General features: G+C 52.9%; 1 protein-coding gene across 9 annotated transcripts in view; it reads right to left on the minus strand.

Moving 5' to 3' along the window:
- Positions 1-18,019, minus strand: part of SFXN5 (sideroflexin 5) — a 68,258-nt gene that overhangs the window by 41,018 nt on the left and 9,221 nt on the right. For 8 of the 9 annotated variants that reach the window (XM_077301360.1, XM_077301359.1, XM_077301358.1 and 5 more), the window contains 2 exons: positions 6,069-6,146; positions 1,195-1,221 (listed from right to left, as the gene is read on the minus strand). In XM_077301360.1, the coding sequence (XP_077157475.1) occupies positions 1,195-1,221; positions 6,069-6,146 (105 nt within the window). The remainder of the gene's footprint in view (positions 1-1,194; positions 1,222-6,068; positions 6,147-18,019) is intronic. The other variant, XM_077301363.1, reaches the window with a different exon arrangement.

The following is an 18,019-nucleotide window of genomic DNA, read 5'->3' on the forward strand; positions in this document are numbered from 1 at the left end:
AGAAGCACGGGCGGGGCCAAGCCTGGACTCGAACCCGGTCGGGCTTCCCTGCCCTGCCAGCTATTATTATTATTGCTGTTGTTGTTGTTGTTGTTGTTTAATTTTTAGACCGCCCTTCTCCAAATAGGGATGTTTACAAGATAAACAGTTAAAACACAATAAAATCCCCATAAAAATCCCGATTTACATCAAACAACAAGTCACATATAGCATATAAGTGGCGGAGGTCACAATTCTGATCGTATCTACTCAACTTCCCAAGTTCAGCCTGGTGGGGAGAATAATATTCAGAAAAAGGGTGGCGCCAATGCAATGGATCTAACAATGATCTCGGTGTTAGAGATCTCAATATTGGAGGGGATCCTCTGATGGATTAGTGGGAGAGCTGCCCTGGCCTCAGCCATATGCCTGGCGGAAGAGCTCCGCCTTACAGGCCCTGCGGAAAGCTGGTAGATCCTGCAGGGCCCTTAGCTCTTCTGGGAGCTCATTCCACCAGGTTGGGGCCAGGACTGAAAAGACCGTGGCCCGGGTCGAGGCCAGGCGAACATCCCGTGGGCCCGGGACAACCAGTAAATTCATACCCGCAGAGCGGAGTGCCCTGCGGGGGGCATAAGCAACCAAGCGGTCCCGCAGGTAGACGGGACCCAGGCCGCGTATAGCCTTAAAGGTCAAGACCAATACCTTGAATCTGATTTGGAAATAGACTGGTAACCAGTGGCCAGTCCTTGACTGACTCCGCCCAGCCCAGCCCAGCCTCTCTCCCCGGAACACGCAAAGTGGCAAAGGGAGGCTGAGCTATGCAAAGGCTGCCCTGGGTATTTCTGGGGAAGGCAGAACCCAGCAGCTGTTACTGAGCCCCCCCCCCCCCAGCCTGCCTCGCTCCTGGAACTTGAGCCTGGCGGCACAAAGACAGTCAGTGCAGCCAGCAGAGGGTTCCCGCAATGGGGAAGTGGGCAGAAGGCATTCCGTGGGCCCTCCTCAGGAGCAAGTCCATACAGTCAGCAGGAAGGAGCATCCAACCAGCCAAGTGCGAAGACTTAGATGGCAGAAATTTGGAAATGGAGCTGAAGGAATGTGTCAGGAGCGGAAGGAATGTGTCAGCATCAACGTGATGCATTCTGGGGTGCAACAATTGGGTTCCAGAAGACCCAGCAGCAACAGGAGAAGCAGAAGGAAAAGCAAAAGCTGTGTTACCTGCTTTATTTTCTGTGCTTTCCAAAGCTAGAAAAACAAAAGACATCGGTCGTTAATGCTGCTTGTTGGAGCTGGCCGGGGGAAGCCAGGAGCCGCTAGTGCTTGGCTCATGCAAAGCGGGAGGAGCATTCCACGCAGGCCGTGGGGCCTCAGTCTTGGTCCCTGAGCTCATTCTCCCAGGCTCCCTTTCCAACGCCTACTGAACTGGGAGGGAACGGAATATGCCAGCCTCGGAAGCAGCCCTTCAGGAACTGGGCAGGGAGGGCTTCCTGTTCTCCCCACCTTGCTTTCCCCAGCTCTTGCCGGATCCATGTCAAGCTGCCCCCCAAGCCACATCCCATGTCCAAACCAAGGTGTTAAGCACCACTGCCAGCCTGGCCGGGTGCCACTCTCCACCCCCCAGGAAGTGGCAGTCTTCACTGGCAGTCCTCAAGCAAAGGCTGGATACACTCTTTTCTTGGATGCTTTAGGATGCTTAGGGCTGATCCTGCGTTGAGCAGGGGGTGGGACTAGATGGCCTGCATGGCCCCTTCCCACTCTAGGATTCTGTGGTTCTAAGTGGCCCCGGGTGGAGCAGGAAGCCAGCCGGTCCCTCTCCCGGGGCCTGCCAAGTGCCCTGGAGGGTGGCGCGGCCAGGTGGGGAAGCTGCCCAGCAGGATTTCTGGCCGGCCAAGGGTCAGAGCTGAGCTGCTGAGCTGTGCAGTCGGTGTTTTTAAAGTTGCTTTGGCATCAGCTGCCCCCACAGCGCAGAGAGTTTCCCCGCCTGGCTGAAGGTCAGCTGTGCACACGCAAGACAACGCGATACGTCCATTTTAAGCGGCGTCCTGTGGGGCAGAGCGGCTGCCCGACACGTGGAAGAGCTGCTATTATTAGTGTTCTGTGTGCCCTCATGCCCTGGCATTCCGGGGCTGGGGCTGCCTCCTGCAGCAGCCATTTTGTGGTTGTGCCCACCCTGCCAAGGGGCTTGTGGGCAAGGAGGAAGATGAGTCTTAGAGCAGTCGACAGGGGTCTCCCTTCTTCTCCCCAGGACAGGCTGGGGGCTGGAAGAGCTAGGAGGCTGCATGTGGAGGGGGAGTGAGGACCCCAGCCCAGCTCTCCAGAGCCTCCACCTCTACACCACGCAGAGCTTCCCTGGCTCTCTCCAGGGCAAGACTGCCCCAGCCCTTCCTCCCGGGGGGAACAGCAGAAGGACAGGGTGGCCCATCTCTCCCGCAGAGGGAGCAGAAGGCCGGCCGAAGCCCCCTTCCTTGTCCCTGCCCAGCCACCCCTCAGACCCCAGCACCCTCCAGCACCCTCCAGCACCCTCCAGCACATCTCCACACCTACCCCAACAGCACCTTCCAGCTACAAACATCAAAGAAAGGTCTGAGGGGAAGAAGAGCTGCTTTTTTGTACCTCGCTTTTAGCACCTGGAGGAGTCTCCAAGCGGCTTCCATTTGCCTTCCCTTTCCTCTCCCCACAACAGACCCCCTGTGAGGTAGGAGTGGGCTGAGAGAGCTCTGTGTGACCTGGGAGTAGCCCACCCAGCTGGCTGCATGGGAAGAAGAAGGGGGGACTCAGGCCCAGTTCTCCAAATCAGAAGCTGCCTCTCTTAGCTGCAATGCAACGCCGGCTCTCAGGAGCTGCTGCTTATGCTCTGCCCCTTCCTGCCCTACTCCCTTGGGGAACGGACACGGCATTGACGTGCCCCCCCTCCCCCCTGCTTCCACTCTCGAAAGTGACTGGATGCCACTGTGGGACTCCTGCGGCTATTGAAAAGTGGGGTATAAAACTCCCAGCTCCTTCTAACTGGAGACCTCTCGTGACCCCCTGGCTGAGCTGCCAGCACACCCAACCTCCTCGCATTTCAGAGGAGCCCCCAAGGGGCCGGCTGAGCGAAGCCGCTGGAATCCTGAGGGTGCCCCCCCCTCCCGGGTCCTTTGACGTAGCCCCTGCCCGACCCCCCTGCCTCAGCCCCAGCCCCAGCCCCAGCCCCAGCCCCAGCCCCAGCCCCAGCCCCAGCCCCAGCCCCAGCCCCAGCCCCAGCCCCAGCCCCAGCCCCAGCCCCAGCCCCAGCCCCGGGGCTTTAGTGGTCCACCCTCGCATGGGCCGGGAGAGGGCCGATCAGGCCACCCTTGCATGGGGCAGGATGCAGCACAGGGCTGAGTAATCCTTAGGCTGGGAGCGGAGGGACAAAAAGTGCAGTTTACTGCAAATAGACCTCTTCACTCTTCATCAACCGTGTAAAAAAAACCCATTATTCCCCCGAAGGGAGGCTGTTGGGCCTCTGGCGGATGCCTCGTCCTCGGCTGTGTCTGCACCAGCGGGAGCTGCCCGTCCTGCTGCTAACCTGATTGAAGGGGGAGCGCGGAAAGGAACACGGGCCCATTAGGATGGCAGGTCTCTTTGCACTTCGGCCACGGGAAGAGATGGAACAGTTTCCAAGCAATGAGGTGCGTCTGGGAAGGCCACGGGGTGTGAAGCTGCAACGGACCCTGTGGAAGGGGATTGGACGGAGCAGGAGAAAGTGGGTCCCCCCGGGGGCCGGCGGGCGGCTGTGAGGCCTCGCAATTCTCTCACGCGCTGCCCATCATCCCACTTCTCAGGCCAAGACTCGCGTGCTAAATGGGTGAAGATTTCCGTTTAACTCTTCCATGGGTGCCCGTGAGGAAAATAATTCAAAAGCATGAAGGTGAGGGAAGCTGGCGGCTGCCTCTTGCGCCCCCCTGGAAGAACCCAGACAAAGGCAGACACGTCGGACGGGAGCCCCACGAGGGTCTCGGGAGGCACCACTCCTGCCTCAGCCGGGCCGAGACCAGAAGCGTCTGCCAAGAACTGGAGGGACATGGTAAAAAGCTGGAAGGGGGATGGAGCCCAGCTAGCCCAACCCCTGCACCACGCAAGGTGGCCCCCCTGACAAAGCATCCCCTGCCCTGGGCAAGAGGCTCCATCCCCGGACTGCCCACTCAGGGTTAAAAAGGCTTTCCTAACAACCCCACAGTATCTCCCAGGATTACGGGTCCTGCCCTCCCACCCCCGGGCTTTTCCTCTGCGAGGTGCCCGTTCAAGATGCCCCACAGAAGGCTACCCCGGCTGGTCTTCCTGACTCTCGGCTGGAGAAACAGATCCAGGCAAACTAGTGGAGGGCAAATCTACAGGGGCTAGAACTGAGTCTCCCCATGCGAGGGCAGCAGCTTTCCGGGTCCCCGGGGCAGCTGGGAGACAGAGCCCCATGCCGTCCTGGCTGCCGTTTCCAGAGGCCTCTGGGGCACCCCTGGGAGGAGGCACTTCAGAGCAAAACAGAAATTTGACAAAGAACTTCAAAAACTTCATCGGAATTCCCAATTTTTCCATCCGCATACTGAATATGAAATTTTGACATCAAAATTCAAAACCAAGTGGCTTAAGATTTCTTGGCACCTCTTAATCCTTTTGAATCTGGCAGCTGTCAGATCTCATAAACTGTGAACAGCTGTTTAAACATCAAATACGTTGCATGTAATCTACCAGATACTATCAAGGACAACTAAAATATCCAACAGTGGGTTCCAATATCACTGGATATCGTCAAATGCCCACACAAAACAGTCTCTGCATGTTTTACAAATATTTAAGGAACTGCTGCTAAATGCCCCAGAACAACATTCACAGAAGGCAGGCATTGTGAGCAAATTTGTGGGCTCCAGAAGAGAGGAGTTTGTGCCTTCTGTGTACCATGAAGCTGCCACAAGGAAGAAGGAGAAAGCCTCCCTGCCTGCAGCAAGGGGCACAAACCGGCTCAGCATAAACTTGGGCTAGTTCAGAGCTCCCAAACCGATGTTGGGGGAAGGCCACTTCCCCAATAATTTACCAGACTTATCTGCTTTGGCTTCTCAGTCCATTTAAACCTAACAGTCCACAGGTGACCGGTTCAGTTTCACTGGTTGGTTTGGCTTCTCCCCACTTTGAAGTGCACCTGGCCCACCCTGCAGCTGTCAGAGCTTTCAGCTTAACCCTCAATGGGTACGCCCATCTCAGGGAGTAAGCAAAACAAACCAGTAAAATGCTTGCCCAAAGGGCCGCCAGCCATTAACCCCGTTGGTTCCACTCCCCCCTCACTTTGAATTAAGGTAAGGGCTGCCAGGCCCTTAACCCTTCCCAAGTGATCCCCCAGCCAGTTCAGGGGGGCATTTTGCCCTGGTTCGGGGTCAAAATGCCCGGTATTTTTAGGCTTGTGCCCATCTGTGCCTGGGCAGCCCCGTGTCCGCATTCCCCCTGCCACAGGGAGGGCAGCAGAGCCACAGGGGTTAGGGTTGTGTGCGGTGCTGGCTGCTTTGGGCTGGAACGGCTGGAACTAGCGCACAACCCTAGCACAGACCACACCCTTCCCCAGCATGGCACACTGAAGCAGAATGGAGAATCCCAAAGCCCCTTCTGGTTTATTTACTTGTGCTGAAGCCCAGCTTTCTCACAGGGACTCATGGCGGATTGCACATAGCGAGCAGGTTCACATACATAAACGGGGATGTTCCACAGCCAGGGCATTAAAGAACCGAAGCACCTGGCACATTAAGGGGTCCGGAAATTACTCAGATAGGAGCCTGCTTACAATAAGCGAAACACAGCAGTCAAAACCACAATCATCGACTCAAAGAAGTCTATGAAACCAGCATGGGCTGCGGAGTGAACTGGATGTTCGGCTGATTTGCTTAGCGGATGACTACGAATCCTCCAACCGCTGGATCCCTGGGCCCTTTGGCTGCCCCATGAACCTTTCACAGTGAATCATTCCTCCGCCCACCCACCCACCCGCCCGCCCGCCCGCCCGCCCGCCCACCCACCCACCCACCCACCCACCCACTCACTCACTCACTCACTCACTCACTCATTCATTCATTCATTCATTCATTCATTACCTCTTGGTTGGTGACTCCTGGGGGCAAAGTCCCATGCTTAAAATCCTCCAGCAACTGCACAGCTTCCTTAAGGCGTCTCTGCAAGCAACCAGCAAGGGACCGATTAAAAGTCACTCTGGGGAAGCGGGAATCACAGCCACCACCACCACCAGGCTGCCTCTGCTACGGGGAGCCACTTCATGGTCCTCGGCTGGAGTCTAAAATCAGCTATGCCGTGTAATCAAGTGGGCTAAGAAGGGGGATCCCAAGGAAGGAGAGCTGGCCCCATGGTTGTGACTCTGCCTTTGAGGTGGGCGTGGGGGCTGGGCTTCTGGGACAGCACCCCCTTTGGTCACTGCGGGGGGGGGGCTGGGCTTCTGATGAATCCACGGGGGGGAGGGGTCCTGGAAAAGCCCCTGCTAGGGAGAACCAAACACACGAAACAAAGTTTCATGAAGCCATTAACTTCACGACAGACGGCCTCCTGAATATCAGCATGCTGACAAACTGTCCTAAGGATCCCGGATCCCAAGGGGAAGGCAGGAGGGACTGGACCACTGGACCACTGGACCACTGGGCGTGGACACTCCAGCTAAGTGAACACATTTCTCGGGGTTTCCGGGCTGTGTGGCCAGTGTGGCCAGTGTGGCCTGGCACCTTCATTTCCTGACGTTTCGCCAGCAACCGGCTGGCATCCTCAGAGGCTGGACGCGGCAAGATGGGGAGCTCTCTGGGCCAAAGTGCGGACTACGTGAACAGTTGCTGCACGAGGACATGACACACCTTATTGGGCATTTCAGTGCCAAAGCTGGAAATCTGCAAGAACAGGGCATCTGCGACAGGTTTGGACTAGGTGAGCGAAATGAAGCTGGGGGGGGGGGGGAACACTGGTCTAATCCAGCAGGGCTCTTATATTTTTAAAAGTGTGTGTGTGGGGGGGACCCCTTCCTGTTATTTCAAGCGGATATCCCAAGATCTAGGAAATGACGGTGCCAGAAAAATACTATCCCAATGGAAAAGTATCGAGTACCCCACCTAGGCCCAAAATGTTGCAGAGGAATTTCTCCCTCTTCCTCCCTATACTGAGCCCAAAAACAAAGAAAAAAACAAACCCCCACTAAATTCAGCTCAAGTACTTTAAGCACTAATTGAAGCCGCACATATTTTCTGAATATAATTTATGGGTTAAAACTGACATTTTAATATGATAATTATAGCGTGACAGTTGCTGTAATTACTTTCTTCTGTTGCTTCTTTCTGTCTTAAGAAAACTGTGCAAATTTGTTTGAGCCCTTCTGTTGGTAACACTTTAGGCATTTTGTTAAATGTTAACACATGATACACCTGGAGTTAAACAAAAAAGTTTTAAAAGAGGTACGAAGAAGCAGCACTCGAATTGTGCCCAGGGACAGAGGAGTCGCCAGTGCAGACCTCAGGCACGGGGCGGTAAGATCCTGCAACCATCCTCCAATCACGGTTTGACGACCAGATTTAGGATCAGCTGAAGTTTCCACAACATATTCAAACAAAACTCCTCTTGCCGTGCATCACTGTAATCTAACCCGGATGTGATCAGAGCATGCATAAGCATGTCCGGCTCACCCTTTTTGGAAATCAGCTGTAGGTTGCCTAGTCAACTAAAGCTAACAGAAGATGCGGTTTATTGCGACAGGGAGGAGGAGGAGGAGGAGGAGGAGGAGGAGGAGGAGGGGAAGGGAGGGGGCAGGGTGGCAGTCCATAAGTATCTGAAAGGTCCTCACTCGGAGGACGGCAGGGAAAGGTCCCTGTGGGCAGCAGAGGAAAAGACCCCCAGGAACAGATTCAAATCAGGTGGAGAATGATATCGGCCAGATATCAGGAAAAACATTTCACAGTTTGAGTAGTTCAGCAGTGGATTGACTGCCTAAGGAGTGGGTTACCTCTCTCACTGGCAAACAGCACCTGGACAGATCCTTCTCCTGGATGCTGGAGGCTGATCCTGCACTGAGCAGGGGGTGGGACTAGATGGCCTCTGTGGCCCCTTCCCACTCTATGGTTCTATGACCCTATGATTCTGTTACTTCTGCTTCTGAGCAACAGACTCTGACCCCCCTCCCATCAACAAGGTCCAATGTGCATTCCAGAAGACCGATGCCACACAGCTGCGATGTACAAGCTGAGCTGAGCCTCCTGGTGAAATGATAGAAACACCAGGAATCCCATCTGTCCTGACTGCACCGGAAGACTCTCTGAGCAACTACCTACCACCACCACCACCTGGTTGAGGTCCAGGGCTGCCTGCTGAGAGACCAGGACTCCTACCTACCCTTTAACTTCTGAGGCCTCACCTCTGTCTCTCCCCCAGCCCAGCCTGTGAGCTCCATGGGGACAATTTACTGCAGAGTCTACCCCCCTTCAGAGGAGTAGCTCTATGCAGGATTTATTAAAAGAACAAGGTTCACAAGCATATCTCTAGCACAGCACAGAGTTAAGTAAAAGTTTTGAAATTGGGTGAGAGCAAGTTTCTACTTCAATGGTCACCAGGTGAAAAGGAGCCTCCTTCCTGCAGTCAGCAGCAGGTATTCCTGCCCCTGCCCGACCCCCCCACAGGAAGCTCCTTCGTTTCCAGGGGAATCTGGGAAGAAATCCCCCCCCAGGTACTTGCTTCCTGGCTAGATCAATTGGCACAGAGGAGAACAAGTGACTAGCACTGCCCCTCCCTTCTCCCGAAATCACAGAGGGAAAACACCTGAGTCCTTTTGAAATAGCCAGGAGGGGGGGGGAGTATTTCACCACAACCTGCTTTCCACCCACCTGTGCATCCCCCAGTTTAATGGGCATAACCTTTATCAGGATACTAAACCCCGTGCTGAGCAATGCTTGAGAACTGTACTTGGCAACAGAATTAAATTTTCTAAGTTGAAAGCAGCTGAGCTCCTCAATCACAGCTTCTTGCCAACAGGAGTATTACTAGTATTTGACTGCCCAGCTGCCCCCTCATTATTAATCCGGCAGAAAGACTTCCTAAATTCAAAGGGTTCTCCCCAACGTGGGTTTTTATGAACACAAGACAATAATCCCCCCCCCCAGGAGACTCTGCAGCTCTCCTGAAAGGACCACCTAGCACTCCACACCAGGAGCTAATGGGCTGGGCTGGTCTGGGCTGACCCTCCTGCTTGCCTGGAGACCAGGTGGGAACAACAGAAGAGCTCTCCTTTCAATGATACTCTGGAGGAGGACGGGCAGAAGTTCTTTTGCTGCTCTCTCAGCTCCAGAGCACAACGGAATCAGGGTCCGGTCAGGCACCTTTAAGACCAATGAAGATTTATTCAAGGCAGGAGCTTTGGTGTAGCCAGTTTGGTGTAGTGGTTAGGACTGCGAACTTCTAATCTGGCTTGCCAGGTTCAATTCTGCGCTCCCCCACATGCAGCCAGCTGGGTGACCTTGGGCTCGCCACGGCACTGAGAAAGCTGTTCTGACCGAGCAGCGATATCAGGGCTCTCTCAGCCTCACCCACCCCACAGGGTGTCTGTTGTGGGGAGAGGAACGGGAAGGCAACTGTAAGCCGCTTTGAGCTTCCTTAGGGTAGGGAAAAGTGGCATTTAAGAACCATCTCTTCTTCTTCTTCTTCTTCCTCTTCCTCTTCCTCTTCCTCTTCCTCTTCCTCTTCCTCTTCCTCTTCCTCCTCCTCCTCCTCCTTTGGGTAAGCCTCCTTTGGGTAGGGAAAAGCGGCATATAAGAACCAACTCTTCTTCTTCTTCAGTGATATCAGGGCTCTCTCAGCCTCACCCACCTCACAGGGTGTCTGTTGTGGGGAGAGGAATGGGAAGGCGACTGTAAGCCGCTTTGAGCCTCCTTCGGGTAGGGAAAAGCGGCATCTAAGAACCAACTCTTCTTCTTCTTCTTTCGAGGGCAAGCACTCTTCCTCAGACAGAGGCAGTCATAGCTGGGATCATCAGCAGAGGTCTACTCTTCTGGTAATTAAAAAGGGTTGCTCAGCATTAAGCCCCCAAATTTCCCTCTCCTGAACGGTGGTCAAGTAGGTCAAGTTAATTCTAGCCCAAGCCTCCTCTGATTTATTGAGCCCCCCAGACTCACTGCCCCCTGACACTGTGCCCCCCCACCCCCCACCCCCCACCCCCCACTGACCAGAGAGGTCCACTGGGTGGTTCTGGAGCCTTGGGCAGCGGGTCACACAGGATCCTGGGAGCGCTTCCCTGTGGTTTGGGGTGAGGCCTGCTGGCTGGCCTGTTCCTGGGAAAGGGATTGTGTTGGAGCTTGGCTCTTGTGGCCCTTTCTTGCATGATCAGGGAAATGCCGGTTGCCATTTTGGGGTCATAGAATCATAGTGTCAGAAGGTACCTCCAGGGTCATCTACTCCAGCCCCCTGCACAATGCAGGAACTCACCTGCCCACCCACAGTGACCCCAATTCCATGCCCAAGTGACCCTTCTATCAAAAATCTCCAGAATCCAGCCTGGCCTGGAGGGAATTCGCCTCCCATCCCACAGCGGCAATTAGCAATTCCCTGGGGATGCCAGGAAGGCCCACAAGAGACAAACCCTGGCCCACCCCTTCCTGCCCACCCACTCACCACCTGCCTAAGCTCATGAAATCAGCACTTCTATCAGATGGCTATATAACCTCTGCTTAAAAACTTCCAAGGAAGGGGAACCCACCACCTCCTGAGGAAGCCTGTTCCACTGAGGAACCCCTCTAACTGTCAGGAACGCCTTCTGGATGAGGATTGGTCAGGGATTTTGAGGTTTTGGGGGGGCATCATCTGGGCATGGAATTGGGGTCACTGTGGGTGGGCAGGTAGTTGTGAATTTCCTTCAATCTGCAGGGGGTTGGACTAGATGACCTTGGAGGTCCCTTCCAACTCTAGGATTCTATTATTCTAGGGTAGAGAATGGCAGCTCAGGAGCCCCAGAAAGGGTCCCAATTTCATGCCAAAAGCCAATCCAATGGGAATTTTCTGCTTGGTATTCCCAAAACTGCCTGTGCTTGTTATGCTCAGAGACTCTGGAATCGCCATCATGAGATCCTTGTGAATGATCTGCATGCGTTTGCTGTGCTCCTTTCAGTGAAAACTTGGAACAAAACAAAACAAGAAAACCAGTGAATGGTTCTGTGTTTCTCCCTCTATTTATTGAGGAAATCTCAACAGTTACTATAACAACCCTGGCCAAAACCCATCCTCTTGCTGAAGAGGAGCAATGCCACAAACAAGCAAAAATGTTTACTCTTTGCTTTAAACAGTGGAGGAAGCCTCATAAGGAACTTTTGCTGAGCACCAAATGGGCATCTTTTTTAAAAGCCTTTTGCAGAGAATTGTAAACAAAAGTTCAGGGTTGCTAAAAACCATGCAAAGTTTCACCAGCGAGAAAGCAGGAATCGGCAGAGTGGACACCCCTCCTTTCCAGGGACCCTGTTCTCTCCCCTGCTTGTTTTGGGATGCCATCCAAGCACCAGCTCCTGCTGGGCACAGGGACAGGATATTGTTGAAGAAAGAGCCACCAAAGCCCTCCCAAACATAAAAATGAGATTTTGTCTTTTCTTTTTGCTCCCTCTTTCCCAACTTTTCCCGGCTCTGCCTGCTCTCTTGCTCAGCCTTCCCGCCTACCTCCGCTGCTCACAGGAGTCTCCAGCATCCCAGGCCCCATGACCAGATTTCTTTCCCCCAGAATCTCTGAGGAGCCTACCTTCCCCCCACATGGTCCCTCCCAGCACCAAGGTCCCTACAGGAGCTCATCTGGTGCCTGTTCGGTGGCACCACAGCCAGGGACCAGCCACCCCAAGGAGGAGCACCGCCTGAACAGTTTTTTAAGAACAGCATCTGATTAGTTCTTATGAACTTTAAACTAGGGGTTCCAATGTATTTTATTGTTAAGTATTATAGAGTAAACCATCTTGAATCCCTGCAAGGTGGAAAGCTGCTAAGAAATGTCCAAAACAAACAAACAAACAGGGCAGCCACCAGCCAGAATACCCGGGAGATTACTGGACACGCATGGAGAGCAGTGCTGCCCAACCAGGCCAGGGCCTCTTTCAACCTGGAAAGACACCAGCTGCCATGAATGGGGTCAGACTTGCCCAGGCAGGATTTTTGGCCTCCCCAGGCAGTTCTCCGCCGGAGCTTGAGGGAGAGAAAAATCTTTCTCAGCACCTGCTCTCCTCAGATTCCTTAACTGGAGCTTGGGCATTGACCCATCCCCCCAAAAATCCCTTGCGACCCCAAATTCTTAGGGGAAAACACACTCACAATTCCAAAGCTAAAGGCTAAACCACCATCCAAATATCTCCTAGTTGGATTTTGTTTTACAAATGGAAGCGTGCTTTATTTATTTATTATATTTTTAGCCCCCCACTGTGTCTGGTTCCAGAGAAAGGAGCGTAGCCACTGGAGGGCTGTCCCCCGAATTCTGGCCCCGGTGAGGCGGTGGGCCAGACCGTTTGTGACAGGCCAGTGGGGAATGCCAAAAGAGTGGCCAGTCTGCTCACCTGCTGGCTCCAGAGGCATCCTCACCTGTCCTTGGGGAGGAGAAGCAAGCCTTTGTAGACTTAGATGGACTGCCCCCAACCACAGATTCCGGCCACATTCAAGTACTGGGGGGTGCAGCCTAGCTGGTGAAAGAGCTTGTACGACCATTTGTACACTCCTCTGGGACAAGGTGGGACCACCTACCCCCCCCCCCCTCACAGACTCCAAACAAAAGAGGAACACTCTTAGGGAGCAAGTTTGCCCCTCCCCATCAGACTCTGACAAGCAAGCAAGCAGCTCCCAGTGAGGGAGCCACCCTGCGCAATGCGGGGCCAGGAGAAGAGCCCCCATTAAGGGTCCCTCTGTCCTCTCCTGCGCAGGACGCAGCCCACAGCCGCCGCTGCTGCCTGGGTGGGAACGGAGGCGAGACAAAGAGAAGGCGGCCTCTGTGGAGGCAGCCAGACTTCGGCTCCCTTCTGCTCTCTGGCACGACAGCCTCTCGGCTCACTTGACTACCACAGCTCCTGCTGGGCGTTCGCAGCAATCTGTCCAAGGAAATGTCACATGGACTAAATTAGCTTCACAAAAATATCTGCTGATCTCCTCAGCTACCCCAACACAGTTTCATTACAAGCAATTAAAAGCCTAATTTTAAGCACTGCCGTCTCACACCTGCCAGGAAGTAGGCTCAGCCCCCACCTGAGCCAGGGACTGTCAACAGTTCAGGAAGTTCAAAGTTCTGCACTGCCACAGCTACAAGGGGAGACGGGAGGAATCTGTGCAAGGGCATCTCTGTCTGGAAAGGATTCACCAGGAATAATGTCCCGGGGTGGGGGGGGGGGATTTGTGGTGCAACTCTACTCGTGTGCAGCTAACCCAAGCAAGCATCCACAGGTGTGTGGCCTTCATCCCACAGGTGCACCCACAGGTAGCTGAGAAGGCTGGTCTGGCAGAAAGTGATCAAATAAGCACGCCTACTTCTTAGGAGACCTCAGTCTAGATCAAAACTTGCAGCCCGTTCAAGGCTAAAGTATTTCCTGGGCCTTTGGGTCAGAACCTGCAATAGGCTTACACCATAAAGCACACCAAAGGGGAGGGGGGAGAGAAGTTACGCACACCAGACCAGGCCACACGTCCAGGACTCTAAGAGACAAGCACTGCACAGAACTGTTTTATGTGGTCCTCTTTTTCTGTGCACTTTTACTATAATTGAGTCACAGATCTTATGAATGCACCATGTAAAGAAACAAAAAACAGAATGTTAACAAAACAAGAACAAAACTGTCACAAAAACAAAACGCATTCCTTGCTGTCCCTTTCCAAGTATTTGCTGCCTTGAGTGTTGTGACCTCTGACCCCCCCACACACACACACACACACACGATTTATGTTTGTCTGACCTGGGAGGGGGAGGGAGGGGCTGGGCGGGCCGGCAAAGGCGGATCTGAACAGGCAGGACGTGAGTGAATGAGGACAGAAGGGTTCGGCCCAAGACCACAAATGAGGGTGGATTTAACTAACTGCTCCTTCTGCACCCTTTTCTTTAATCACAGCCTCAGCATTAATACAGGGTCTAGCTGTAAAAAATAATCATCACCTTCCTTAATTATATTTAACACATAGAGCTCCCCCCCAAAGAAAAAAGAATTACACATAACCCAACACCTCCATAAATGAAAACTGTCAGCAGCAGCGAGGGGTCAGTCGGAGCAATCCTGGGCCCCACAGGCATAATGCCAGAGTATTTGTTTCAGGCTGACCAGTGGTGGCTGCCCCCAAATTGCTCTACACGCGCATGCCCCTTGCTGCATCCGGAACCGGAGGCCCCATCGGAGTCCTCCAAACGCACTCAAAGGTATCCTGTGCACCTGGACATGTCTTGGATCTGTGCTCGTGGTCCTTGACTGGGCAAACCAACCACAGAATCACTCAGTTAGAAGGGGACTACATGGTCATCTAGTCCAGCCCCCATGTGGCCTGAACCCACAAGTTAATCCTACTGGGCCTGGGACAGATACAGATGACTTAGTCTCCTCTCTGGTCCTCCTTCAGTGTACAATAATTTATCCAACTCCTCTTAAATTGGCATCCCTCCAGGTTCACTGGTGCTCACTCAAGGAGTTTGTCTGCTTGTTTGTTTATGAACTAATTGACCACCACTCTCAGGCCAGGCAGCTTGCACAACAAGGTCATAAGATCACAATAAAATCACAAGACAATCAGTAAAACCCAACACCCCTCATTACCCCACTGGGCTCCACCAAAATGACCGGGCTCCAGCCTCAAGGCAGGTAGAGGTGTCAAGAGTTTTCTAGAGGTTGATCTTCCTTGCCCTGGCCTCAACCAAACGCCTGCTAGAAGAGCTCCGTCTTGCAGGTCCTGCGGAACTCTGGAAGATCCCACAGGGCCCTCAGCTCTCCCGGGAGCTCATTCCACCAGGTCGGGGCCAGGACCAAAAAGGCCCTGGCCCTGGTTGACACCAGGAGTACCTAACGTGGTACATGTTAAGGATTACAGCCTGAATATCTCATACTTTGACAATACTGCCAGCTTCCTATGCTATTTGCTTTTGGTTCTACCTTGTTGAGATTATTTTTAATTTAGGTGAACTAAGAAAAAGAAGAGTTGGTTCTTATATACCACTTTTCTCTACCCGAAGGAGTCTCCAAGCGGCTTACAATCTCCTTCACTTCCTCTCCCCACAATATACACCCTGTGAGGGAGGTGAGGCTGAGAGAGCCCTAATATTCCTGCTCAGTCAGAACAGCTTTATCAGGGCTGTGAGGAGTCCAAGGTCACCCAGCTGGCTGCATGTGGAGGAGGAGCAGGGAATCAAACCGGATCGCCAGATTAGAAATCCGCACTCCTAACCACTACACCAGGCTGGCTCTCAATATGAAATACATCTTTTAACCAGAAGTTAGAAACTGCAATTTATGGAACACAGAAAAATAAACACTTTGGTTTTCTTCAAACAACAATGCAAACAGAGAGAGAGAGAGAGAGAGAGAGAGAGAGAGAACTATAGACTGCTCTAAGCTTGTGCTACTGTAGCATATGTATTCAAGTTTTTGCAATGTGGGGTGATAAAAGTTGAAATGAAAAACAACTACTGTTATTTGAACAGAATCGGCCACAATTATTCCCAGCTGATGTAACTACCAGCATATCTGGATATTTATCAGGTGAAACTCTGTTACACTGAAGACAACAGACACTTTGCAGTGGCTACTTGAACACACACAAAGGACTCAGGCCAGCGGACTGTCCAGCGTAGTGGGGCCTGAGCCTCCGGGGAGGGCGGTATAGAAATATAATAATAAAGAAATAAAGAAATAAATCTCTTCTTCCCCATCACCTTCTGCCAGCTCTTTTGAATGGGAGGAAAACCGGGGACCTTCCGCATGCCAAGCAGAGGCTCTGCCCCTGAGCCACGGCCCCTCCCCAGTCAAGGCGGGAGAAGGAAGCAGCCCCCGGCCCACAGAGAGAGCAATCAGCCTGAGGTGACAAGAGGCCCGGGGGGGGGGGGGGAGCACGACTGGGAGGCCAGGGCTAGAAACCTTCTTTGGGGAAGGCAACTGGGCTTGAAGCTTTTGTGGGCGTGCATTCAAAAGCTCAGACCCCAAATAAAACTTTGTTGGTCTTAAAGGTGCCCCTGCTGGACTCTAAATTCAGACCAATCTATTTTTTTGAATTACACTTCTTGTATTATTGTACACAGATTTGCAGTATTGTATGGGCTATTACTGAAGATTGTCTTTATGATGAGTATTTTGTACTTTTGGAGGCATTATTTCCTGTAGTTTTAGAGCCACTGTTGCACACTCTCCTGGGGTTGTCCACCAGCTGGAAAAGGGGGGTGGGGTGGGAGAGGCAAAATAGGGCTTGCAAGGCAAAAGTGGGCTAGACCGTCACACGTCCAAAACTGCGGAGGGCAATACCTGTCTCCTGGCTAGTGTAAAGGCCCTGCAAGAACTGCTGGAGTAAAGGAAGTGCAAATAAGTAGCAGGTGCAGAGATGGATCTAGTGTTATCATCAGAAGAAATAAACCCTGGAGATCCCAGCCTGTCTGTTTGTCTTTCTGTATATAGTATTCTCTGCTTAACAGCTAATTTAGCCCTCTCCATCCACAAATTTAAACATTCTTGAGGAGAGAATCCCAGTTTTTGAAGGGAGCTCAGAATGACCTTTTGCCAGCTAGATCGGAACTGGCCGTGCATTATTAGGGGACACAGACACTAGGAATTTATACAAGCTTCCAGCCACTTGACAGCATACAATATCAACCCTTTATGTGACAGTTTCCAAGATGATCCATGAGTCAGATATGCCCTTTGGAACCTGTAATAAAGCTCTCCAAGATTTAGACTGAACTCTCCCTAGAGAAATAACAGAGGAGAAAGGGAATGCAACAGGAACAGGCAGAGGGCAGATGCAGAAAGAACAATCAAGGAACAAAACGAAGATTATACATGAACATATGAGGCTGCCATATGCTGAAGCAGACCCTTGATCCGTCAAAGTCCGTGCTTCCCAATCTCCCAGACTACGCGGTCTTTCACATCACCTGCTAACTGGTCTTTTTTTAAATTGGAGATGCTGGGAACTGAACTCAGGACTTTGCATGCCTAGCACTGAGCCCTCTCTTAACACGAAACAAACATGACTGTTTTGAAACTGTCAAAAGAACTAAGTGAAGCAGAAAAAAGATGTACTGTAATGAGTGCTGTGAATGATCCGGTGGGGCCAGGGGCCCAAGCCTGTGAGGAAAGACTAAGGAGGTGGGGAGCTCCCCCTCCCTGGCGGTTTTCAAGCAGAGGCTGGACAGATCCTTCTCATGGATGCTGGAGGCTGATCCTGCCCTGAGCAGGGGGTGGGACTAGATGGCCTGCATGGCCCCTTCCCACTCTAGGATTCTAGGAGTCTGGTTCAGCTGTGGAAGGGGCTGCCTCAGGAGGTGGGGAGCTCCCCCTCACTGGCTGTCTTCAAGCAGCGGCTGGACAGATCCTTCTCTTGGATGCTTCAGGCTGATCCTGCACTGAGCAGGGGGTGGGACTAGATGGCCTGGATGGACCCTTCCCACTCTAGGATTCTAGGAGTCTAGTTCAGCAGTGGAAGGGGCTGCCTAAGGAGGTGGGGAGCTCCCCCTCACTGGTGGTCTTCAAGCAGCGGCTGGACAGATCCTTCTCCTGGATGCTTGAGGCTGATCCTGCACTGAGCAGGGGGTGGGACTAGGTGGCCTCTGTGATGCCTTCCCACTCTAGGATTCTAGGAGTCTAGTTCAGCCATGGAAGGGGCTGCCTCAGGAGGTGGGGAGCTCCCCCTCACTGGCCGTCTTCAAGCAGTGGCTGGACGGATCCTTCTCCTGGATGCTTTGGGCTGCCCTGAGCAAGGGGTGGGACTAGAGGGCCTCTTCCAGTTCTATAATTCTATGAAATGGTGGGGGGGAAAGATAAGAGTCGACAGAGGTGTAGAGTTCTTTAGAGCAAACAGACCAGCAATGATGAAA

The sequence above is a fragment of the Paroedura picta genome, chromosome 10 (assembly GCF_049243985.1).
Source record: "Paroedura picta isolate Pp20150507F chromosome 10, Ppicta_v3.0, whole genome shotgun sequence".
Taxonomy (NCBI): domain Eukaryota; kingdom Metazoa; phylum Chordata; class Lepidosauria; order Squamata; family Gekkonidae; genus Paroedura; species Paroedura picta.